The sequence below is a fragment of the Papaver somniferum genome, chromosome 8 (genome assembly GCF_003573695.1).
Source record: "Papaver somniferum cultivar HN1 chromosome 8, ASM357369v1, whole genome shotgun sequence".
NCBI classification, from domain to species: Eukaryota; Viridiplantae; Streptophyta; class Magnoliopsida; order Ranunculales; family Papaveraceae; genus Papaver; species Papaver somniferum.
In genome coordinates this window covers 27,979,443-27,990,553 of record NC_039365.1, presented here as the reverse complement: position 1 = coordinate 27,990,553, position 11,111 = coordinate 27,979,443, and the positions used below count along the sequence as shown (strand labels likewise).

The 11,111-nt window shown below is 36.4% G+C and overlaps 1 protein-coding gene and 1 pseudogene across 1 annotated transcript; both read right to left on the bottom strand.

Annotated features, from left to right (window-relative positions):
* Positions 1–315: 315 nt before the first annotated feature.
* Positions 316–2,103, bottom strand: LOC113304660 (probable sugar phosphate/phosphate translocator At1g12500). Its single transcript, XM_026553800.1, has one exon. It carries the CDS (start codon positions 1,947–1,949, stop codon positions 897–899), a length of 1,053 nt encoding a protein of 350 aa, XP_026409585.1. The 5' UTR covers positions 1,950–2,103; the 3' UTR covers positions 316–896.
* Positions 2,104–3,889: 1,786 nt separating this feature from the next.
* On the bottom strand, positions 3,890–10,378 carry LOC113305314 (annotated as a pseudogene).
* Positions 10,379–11,111: the final 733 nt, after the last annotated feature.

Sequence of the window (11,111 nt, the reverse complement as noted above, 5' to 3'; positions counted from 1 at the left end):
CTTAGAGTGAGATGCTTGATTCATATCTCCATGAATGATTAGTAAATATAATGTGATTATCGCAGAAATCCTTGTTTAAAAAGCTAAACAGGCATTAATCTTATACTAGATATATCTTCCGAAGCAAGCATTTCATTATGATGCCCTTTTTAAAAACAAAAGCAACATCCAACAAATAACATCAATGAAAGAAAAAGAGGACGACAACGAAAGTTTTTATAACCACTACGAATAGAAAATATGCAAACAATATCATCATAATCATCATACATAATCAAATTGCAATAAACGGGTCCATTACAAATACAGTAATAGAAAAACATAAAAGCTGGAGTAGTAGTAATCTTACAGAAAAGGAAGTTACAAATGCGGTCTATAAACATGAATAAGAAAGCTTTGATTACACTGAAAGTAAAAGATAGGTTTTGCTTAGCTTTTTTCTACCCCTCTCTTAGACAATCCACTATATTGAATTCTTTCTACCTTAAACATACACAATATTCGATTACAGATATGATTCTTCATAGACAAATAATTCAATCAGTGTCCTATACTTTTGACCTTAAACAAACAAAATATTGATATTACAAGACAAATTCAAAGTGTATGTAATGTATTATGAGTTTCAGAGAGACAGTGAACGAAGAATCTTTTCTTGTTCACTATCTCCCACTAAGAAGATAAAAAAGAGAAAGAGAACCCTTTCCTTTACACCACATCATATGCCCAAATTCAGTTCACATTCAATCAAAAGTTCGTTCTATTTCTTGATGAACAACATGAATTCAGCTAAAAAATTTAAGACATAAAAAACAATATAACTGAGGACAGGATTGAATGAAGATCCCTCTTTTTGATCATACCTTTGAATCCATTGGCAAATTTGCATATTGTTATCACTTGGCTGTAACTTTAGATCTCTTCTTTGCTTCACTATAACAAACAACACCCATAATTGTAACACCGAATCCTGTCATTCCCATAATTGTAACCGGATTCTTAAAAATCAAAACCGACACAACAGCAGCTACCGCAGCTTTAGCATTACCCAGAACCTGCAGCGTCAATGCACTTGTATGCTTCGTGACTAAGAAATTAGTCAAATTCACCAAATAAGCCACGGTAGCATTCCCCAATAACAAGAAGACAATAAAACTATCCTCTTTGGCTTTCTGAATCGTCAACCCTAATACATTCCCTTCAATGTAAAGCGTAAACGGCAACAAAATCATCGCAGCCATTGGTGCCATATACAATAACAAATTCATGGAATGAAGCTTCTCGGCCTCAGACGTCAACAAAATCCCTTGCACAACAGATTTCAACCCTCTTCCAGCCACAGAACCAATACAAACCAAAAACCCAAACAAATGAAACAATGGTTCGCTATTACTAGCTAACACAATCCCTAACACAACAGGCAACAATGCACAGTAGACAGACCCAGTTTCTTTTTTACAAGTAATCAGAAATGCGAAAATTGCTGTAAAAAATGGTGTAGTAGCTCCAATTGCTTGATTGAACGAAACAGGCAAATACCTCAGTGATGTATTACCACAAACAACAGAGAAGCAGAAAATCCCACTCAAACCAAAGATCTTAAAGAATTGTCTTCTAGAAGTAATATGTTGTAATGGGACTAGCTCTAACCAATGTATAGCAATTAAACTGTAGATTGCACATGATATCATATGTAACATAGTTAAGAATATTGGATACCTAAATCCATAGATACTTAACAGGTACTTGTTTAATAAGAGAACACCAATGTTTGATAAGTACCATGAACCTATGAATAAACCTGTTGTGATTGTTGGTGACAATGAATTCCCAGCACCACCTCCATATCTTGATTCACCTGTTGGTGTTGATGGGATTTCAATTACTTGTTCTGTTTCCAATCTTGGGTTACTCCCTCTTCTTGTTGTCCATGTTTGAGCTTCAACCATCACTACCGGTTTCGGAGGGGTAAAATTGGAAAAGAGTGGGCTAATTTCTCTCTCTCTCTGGAAGAAGTCTCTGAAGAGAATAGAAGAGAGAGATTGGATCTGAGAAGAAGGATGATGATGAAGTGGTAGCAGAGGAGCTGGAGATGGAGATGTTAAAAAAAAAAAGAGAATATAAGGAAAGAGAATTGTTTGGACGGTGAAGATTTAGATTTGAGGTAATGAGATGAGTATGGCCGTTTATTATATACGGAAGGAAGGTGATGAAATAAAGAATATATTTTTATTTTTATTTTTATTTATGTAAAGATATTAAATAAAAAATAAAAAAAAAATGTAACGATTCTTGTTTTATTTTTAATAAAATAATTGTGTCGGTATTGGTTCAGATTTCAGATTAGTTTCTAAAAAATATAAAAATGAGAAAAGAAATTATTTTTAGTCAAAACTGGTCAGTGTGGAATTAACGCGTTGACTTACTTTGACCAGTTTAATTAAAAAAAGGAAAAGAAACCTCTCTTTGGCTTATATTTTGGGTGTTTGTCTAGTAAGATTTCATGATGATTTTTAACTTGGGAACTAGTAAAAGGTATTATCTAGACTATACCCATTGGATTTGTCGCGTATTCTATATGATGTGAGCATTTTCTTTGGAAAGAATTTTGTCATGCGGTTGGTTATTCAGTTTTAAAATTCACGGGTTTGACGAAAAAATCTGGTACATTTATGCTGCTATATCAATCAAGATCTTAAAATGTTACAAATCATCAATTCAAAAGAGCTAACAATTTGGTAAACTTAATCAGTTGAGCTAGACTAGTAAGCACACAAATTGTGCAAATTTACTGCATTTATAGCTTTAAATGGACCGTAAAAACAGATGAAGCATTTTTTACTGCTGTTGTACAAGTGAAGTGACTGCCCGTAGGAGAATATATTTAGGGTAGGTTTAGTGGGAGGAGACATGAGAACGTGAGACTTGGGTGGCATTGTTTTTGTAAGAATTGTCGGTTCATAAATTTCTTGGCTACTTCCATATACAACTTGCATACATTTTTCTAGCAAGTCATTTACTACGTACACATTTTGATTCCATGGTCCCAAAACTTTCTTCTTTTGCTAATGCCCCAGTACTACGTTCTAGCCTTCTAGACCATAGAGTTTCTGTAAATTCAGTTTCGAAGTTCCGTTCATGCAACAGGACTTACGACCCCCCTTATTCTAAAGAGGCTTTATCTTTTGATGCTGATGGCCAACACATACTGTAGCGCAGGCTCACCGCTCAGATGCATGAAGGGACATAGACCTTGAAAGTGGAATCGGACACCAGAGGTTAAAACTAAATAACTTACCGAGCTTCATTGAAAATTAAGATGTTGCTGCCGTCCAGAAACAAAAAGGAATCTACCATTTTAGCTGGAAACAGATTGGAGCTTTTCCAAAAGAGTGTAAAACAGATATAGATATCATATAGTAGCTGAGTGGCCCCTGTGCATACAATTAGGTCTGTCTTTATTATTATAGAACATCAAGTGGGACTTTCTTCTTCTTCTTTCTATCCTTAAGAAGGGTGTCTAGTTGTGCTATTTATGAAGTCTTTCAAAATTCCCATTATTTATCTAAAACAGTCTTAAAGATGCGACCCTGAAATCTTACGTGTGAGTTTTTTGTTTGGGGTTTATTGGCATTGGTGTTATCGGTAAAAGTTATGGATCAAAACAGTTAGGTTCATAAATGAATGCAGATAGAATTGTGGATAAACCTCATGGCATGACATTGGTTCTTGGCCTCCGCCAAGATAGTGATAGCGAGCCAGTGGTTCAATGTCTTCTTAGGCTGGGCCAACTTCAAATGCAAAAACGGGAAAGATGATAAAAAGGAAGAAATTTAAGTGATTGCACTGCTGATTTAAGCCGAAGATAAGAACACAGCAGTGTCGATTGGAGCTGTATTGAGTTATAATGAAAGGTAAAAAAAAAAAAAGTTCTGAGTATTATCATTCATCCTCCAGCAATTCTTTGTGGACATGCATGCATGAAGTGCTGCAGTATTTGTAGTTATATCTATGGAAAGGAACTTTCCCAACCAGAGAAACCTTACAACACGAACAACTGACTCCATCTGATGTCCCAGTGCTGGGCCCAGAAACAGTCGGTGGTGCTGCAGTTTTGTTGGTATCCTGAGCAAGTGCAGCAGCTGCGGCCATTCTCTTCTCTGCTGCAAGTGCTCTTTTTTCTCTTTCCCTTTTCAGTTCCTCCTGATAAAAAGTAGTTAACAAACATTTCGGTTAGAAATGGTAAGTAAGAAAATAAAAGAGGATCTGAGGTGCAAAGTAGATGGGGCCTGAGAATACGGACAATTCAAACTGACCTCTTTAGAAAGGGGTGGTGTCCTAGAAGATTGCACCTGCTGTTTAGGTACAGATCTAGAACTCTGACCCTGTGACATAGTTGGAGCACTTTTTGCACGGGCAGCTGCCTCAGCCTGCACATTTGTGGATACAAGGTCATAACTACAGGAATATATACAGTCTTTTGGAAGTTCATAAGAAAATGCTATAACTGAGTAGATGGCATCCATAAGCATAGCTGCTGTGAATATGAACTCTTGACAACCAATGCACAAAGCAGGGTTTCCAGAGGCGAGTTCTATCCATGAGTTTCATATGATACCATGAGATGCCAACCAACACAGCTGTCTCGGTAAATAAATTAAGAAGCAAGAAAAATACAGAGAGGACAAACAAAATCTCTCATTTACTTTTTCTCGCAATTGATAAACCCGTGAATTTGACTGAACGCTACAGAAGTTCTCATCTTTAAATGTAGGTTAGATTTTTTATCATGAGGTAACCATGCTAATGTTTAGATAAATAAACTAAATAAACACAGATGATTAGATTTTTTATCAATGTTCTCATTTTCTATCCATGAGTTTCATATAATACCATGAGATGAAAACCAATATACTAAAAATAAAAGAAAAACATAGAGATGACAAACAAAATCTCAAAAAAAATAAATATCGCAATTGACATCTATAAAAATTGCCAAACCCCGTGAATTTGACTGAACGGAATAAAAAAGCTCTCAAAATCAAATGTAGGTTAGATTTTTTATCATGAGTAGGTTAGATTTTTTATCATGAGATAACCATGGTAAAGTTAGAGGACATCAAGATAAATTCTGAAAATGTATGCACCTGAGCCTTCTTTTCTTTTGCTTTCTTCAACTTCTTCAATTCTTTAGCTTTTTCTTTCCTCTTGGCATCTTTTTCCGCCTACAAAGTTAAAAAACAGCATCATCATCATTACCACTGAAACTTGTTAAGGGATTATAAGATAAAATCCTACTACATGATAAGGTCAGTATTGAAAATAGCAGATCAATTGGATCTCTAAAAGGACAAATAAAAGAGATCGCTTAAAGACTAGATTCACAGAGAAAAATATCCTAAATTTGGAACTATGCAAAAACAATTCAAGTTCTCCCACTTGGAGCCAACTCTCATGCTACAACAAAAAAGGAAGAACAAATATCGAGTACATGTATGAAAGACTCATAGCCAAGTTTTTAACGCACCAGTAACCAATATGTAGGTAAGCTCACATGAGGATTAACAAGTGCCTATCAATCAATAAGAATCTGACACATAAACCAAAGTACAAAACATAGATAGACCAACTGACCTGTTTAACAGATTGAGACTCCTCCATCTCTTTTGTTAGTGGACTAGACACTTTCGCAGCGTTCCAATCCCACTTGTCAAGATTTAAAGCCATGAATCGTCTAAATGTGTTTCTAGCCTCCTTCTCTGTCGCCAACATATACGGTGTTCGTCCTCTTTCATCTACAGCACAAGGATCCAGACCTAGTTCCAGAAGCTCCAGTATATGTTGCGTGTTGCCACAAAATGCTGCAACATGTAAAGGCGTTGATACACCAATAACTTTATTTTCGATGGGTCCAGACAGTTCATCAGAACTTTCATTAACTTTAGATTCTTCAACAACTTCCTTTTTCTTCATGTGAGCCACCAAATGGTCTTTCTTAGACTCGAGTTTGTTTTTCCCTGCATCACTTGCACCCACTGGTAAATCCTCTTTTAGGGTTTGTGACGATACCTGCTCATCAACCTCATAGACCATATTTGTTAATTGATCATAGATGCGCTTAGTTTCCTTTAAGGTAGGCCTACGAACAGTGATAGGGACATGCTTAACAACATTATGTGGATCACTAAAATATGGCTTCTCCCCATTATAAAGCAGCTGACGACTGTTTGATGGAGCGTTGACAAAAATGCATGATGAAGCATCAAAATAAGGCCTCCAATCAGCAAGTAGTTCTTGAAGTTCCTAATCCAATATAAGCACAAATCGTTAGAAGCATGAAAATAGAGATCACTATTGAGAAGCTCACGGGCTTAAGTTCGTAACAGATAGCCAGACAAACATTATACAAGATCTCTATATTTGTTTCTCTGATATCAGCATTGCCATAACTTAGGATTAGGTACTAGTGATGCTTTTCCTATATCCAACAGACATATCGGGTGTAGCCGTCCCACTGGTTAACATCTGATTAAAATTTTCAGAAGAAACAAAACTCAGTTCAGTCAATACCTTCTTCAGAGCAAGTTCATTATATCGACGAAGAGAAGCTCCTGCAGAATGCGCAGTTCTGCCAGCTCCATCATGAGCTGACTGTTGCCTCCCAGCCTTAGCTCTCACAACATATCTATAGAACAGAAACATAATTTTTTACTCCAAAATATACAATAAGAAAATATGAAGACGTTCCGAGGCAAACCAAGATTCTGTCAATGAATAAACTGTATCCATAGAGAGGACGAAATCATGTGGTAAAATATAATTATAGAAAATAAGATGAATAGAAAACCAACCTATGGAATGTTTTGTGGGCCACAACCAAATTCCCATCAAAGACACAGCCAGCAAAGTGCCCACCACTTGCAAGCAACACAATCCTCAACTGGCTTTTATCACGAGGCTCATGGCTCAATCTTTTCAACCTCTCAACAAGCTCATTCTCCTTCAAGTATGATGTATGCCCATCATTGAACTTGTGATCATTTAGCCCGTTGTCAAACAAGAGATTCTCATTTTCCTTTACAAGCAAACACTTCCAAAGAGAAACAACTTTCCCTGTCTGAAGACGGATAAAAAACTTCCTTTTAAAACTTTCTGCTAACCTCCTTTGCGCCTCACTGCTTGGCAAGGAGCTTTTCTCAGCTTCATCTTCCGAGCCAGATATACTTGACATATCATCGTAATCTCTGAATATTGAATCAGAAGCCAATTCATCATAATCTTCCTCTTTTATTGTATCTTTTCCGGAAATGCTTAATTTTATCTACAAAAAGAGTGAGCATATTGTTAGAAATGCACAGAACCATGAGTGTACTGTATACTAAAAAAAAGAAGGTATATCGTAATCGCCAATCTGTATATCACAGTAGTTTTCACAACATGATGACAGAGGTACGCTGCGATATGAATAAAGCAGGAGTTGGCAAAAAAAAAAAAAAAAACATGTTGAGCAGGTAACCTCACAGGATGACAGGAGAACCTACAGCTGCTTGAATCACAATTATCATGGGAATGAAAACACACATTGATTCACAGTACTGAACCATCATGAAACCATCTTACTTAATTAACATGGGAATGAAAGAGCTGGTATTAAAAGACGATGTGGTATGATGCAGTGTACAAAGAATAACTTATATCATCTTGAATTTATAGCAAAAATCTAAAGCGTGGTTCAAAAACTTAAAGCTTTTGCATCCAAGTGTACTGAAATATCCTCAACTTAATTATGCTAAGCAGTTCAATGACTACCATCGTGTTGGAGATCATTAGATTTCAAGCATTTTTAACAGCATTAAGCCAGGAGTGGCAAAAAGCACGAGTGTCAATATATCATTTTTAAGCAGTATATACTGTTTTCCATGTTAATTAAGTAAGAAATCATATGGTTTTATATCATGATCTGAAACTCAAACACAGAATAGAAACATCCGGCCTGCACTGAACGAAATTTACTAGCTGATCCAATAGCTAAAAGAGTACTTAATGGCGCTTGATAACTCTGCACCGAATTTCAAGACAATCAGCATCGAAGTCTGCTTGGCCAGAGGTATGTATATAAAATGGAGAGAAGTCATAATTTGCGAATCAACCAGACTACACCAAACAAAATTCAGTTGATATCTCTCCTACTATAAATTAGACAAAATTTGCAATCAACAAAGCTGGCATCCTGGTGTACCTTAGCCTAATCACCTTTCTGATCTACAAAAACTAAATTGCTCCCACAATTAGTTTTTTCCTTCTTTGAGAACAGTAATAAATCTGTGGCCAAACCCACATAATTCATCCATCAAATACCTAAAACAGTTCCGCCATAGCGATTCCAGATTCTAGTTTTTCGCATTAATTATCCATTTTGCTAACTGCAGTAAATCTCTATCTAAAATTCATGCGATTTTCCCTAGCACCTTCAACAACTCCCAATTACATCTAAGTTAGGGTTGCACAAGAACCGGTTGAGAGGACCTGGACCGGAGTGGAACCGGAATTACCGGACCGGCACCGGACGGGAACCGGTCTAGCCGGTACAGACACCGGTACTGGAAGTTGAGAACCGGTCTAGACCGGTACAGACACCGGTTCTTGGGGAGGACCGGACTTGAACCGGACCATATGTACCGGTGATTATTAGCCGTTAAGATCAAGCTAGGTTTTTAATCGTAGTCGTCCATACTAAGTATAGACTACCGACTATCGAGAGAAGAATCAGTTCACTTTCATTTTTCTTCTTCTTTTTTTCTCTCTGAAAAAGCAGCGGCAACCCTCTTCTCTTCTGTGTTCTTCAGGGTATCATCGATTCACCATCTCTATCAGGTAATTCAACAGTAGACGATAAGAATCAGTTCGATTTGTTCTTCTTTTTCTTCACCATCTCTGGTTTGTTCTTCTTCTTCACCATCATTTCGATTTAGGGTTTGTTAGTTTGAGTTAGTGTTTGATTGTAGATTGATTTAGGGTTTTTTCGATTTGGTGGAGAAATTGAATATGAAGATTTGATTTGGTGTTTTACAAGATTTGGAACCTTGGGTTGGAGTCGGATTTGGAGATAGGGGGTTATGTAATTAAGAAAGGAGATCTGGTGGTGGTTAGAGATTAAAGAGGATAAACCTTCTTCTTCACTTCTTTTTCTTCTTCTTTTGTTTTTTTAAGAAACTAATTGCATGTGTGATTTAAGATTTTACGAATTGGGTTTTCTGTTGAAATCAAACAACAAGATTTTGTAATTAAATCTTTTTAATGAAATAATAGATGGGTTTTGTAATTAGAGTATGAGAATAGGTTTGGCTACAACTCAATTTGGTTTTGGGAGATTTGTGGGGTTTTATGATCTGAGAATGAATATATCTGATGCTTAGATTGAAATCGATTGATGGTGAATGGGTTCTGCTTGAAGTTCTGATGCTAGTGGTGTAGATGGATTATGATGTAAATTCTTATTCTATTGTATGAATTGTTTCAGATTAACAATGGTAGTGCATTGCTAGGTGTTGTATTGTATGAGTTGAGATGATATTTACAATGAATATTGAATAAACAGAGCTAGATGCATGCTAGGTTGGGTACATGATGTAATTGTGGTACAGTTGAGCTTTGCTCATCCTACAGTGATGATGATTTTGCAGGTAAAAACCCAGTACCGGACTTGTACCGGACCGGTACCGGAGGACCGGTACAACACCTGGTACAGGTACCGGTCCTCAAAAGGAGGTACCGGTCAACACCAGGTACAGACACCGGTTCCATAAGAAAACCGGGCCGTACCGGAGTATGTGCAGCCCTAATCTAAGTAGTTGATCAGCTCATAGAGGATAAAAAAGTTTCAATATTTTCTAAGTTTTCTATCAAAAACTATCCTTCCATTACAGAATTTGCTGAGAATTCCCTTTACAAATATCATCCTAGTCCTAGGAACCCAAACTTTAATAGAAATTCAGACTATTCTAATCAAAACCCTAGTAAAACGAAATTAAGAGATAGAGAGAAGTAAAATTACATTGAAACGATGATGGTCTGATTTGAAGTGAGAACGTTGATCTTGAAGAGACTCAAACTCAGCTTTACAAGTATTACAAGACCATCAAGGTACAAAATTGTTCTTCTTAATAGCTTTAGCTTCTTCTTTCTCTTCAATTAGGGTTTCTCCGTTTTCTTCTTCATTAGTAGAGATTTCAGATGGAATGGAGTAGGGAGAACTTGATGACGAAGATGTATCTGAGAGTATGCTACATGAATCGAATATGTTGGGTGGTAGATCGAATACAGAACGACGCTCTATTTGCTGGTTATTGAACTGATTTTTGGTGTTCTCGGTCGCCATGGTTGTTCAAAGAATTTTATCTAGTGTGAGGGACGGACTGACTCGGTAGGATACTAATAGAACTACAAGTCATAAAACTGGAAACCGAATCAACCGAACACCAGGGCTGCAGGATTGGAATTTGGCCGACAAAAAACAAGAAGTTAGCGTGGCAGTAAAATTTCAGAAAGATTTCTGAAGCCAAAAAAAGGAGTCGACATTTTATGAAGCAAAATATATTTGCTTCTGACTTCTGTTTCTGGTATCCCGATATAACTTTTTGATTTTTTGAAGTGAAAAAACAAAAAGTCAATTTGGATAGAAAATTTCAAAACGACTTTTAGAAGTCGAAAAATTAATTTTTACGAAGCAAAATAACTTTGCTTCTGACTTCTGCTTCTGTTATCCAAACGCGCTATTATCTTACTATTATCCAAACTTCTTTCTGTAAATTTATGTTAGATGTAATTAAGTGTTAATGCTTAAATTATATTAGTGAACTGATTTAAGTTTTAAAATTAACGAAGGATCTACACCCATTTCGGTTTTTCGATTTAGGAAGGTGGAAAATATTTTAAATTCGCACCTTAGTTACAGTCGGATGATGGAGATACGACATCATCAAACTGTGAACTTAACCACAGTTAACAACAAAGATTTCCAAATATATGTTGATCTTTCTACAAGTGGTTCATGTATCCCATACCTGATTTCGTAATAAATCTTTCATTTTGGCGCCAAGAGGATATTTCAT

Bases quoted from the DNA above. Each gene is read 5' to 3' on its own strand.
- LOC113304660 (XM_026553800.1), bottom strand. From the start codon at position 1,949: ATGGTTGAAGCTCAAACATGGACAACAAGAAGAGGGAGTAACCCAAGA.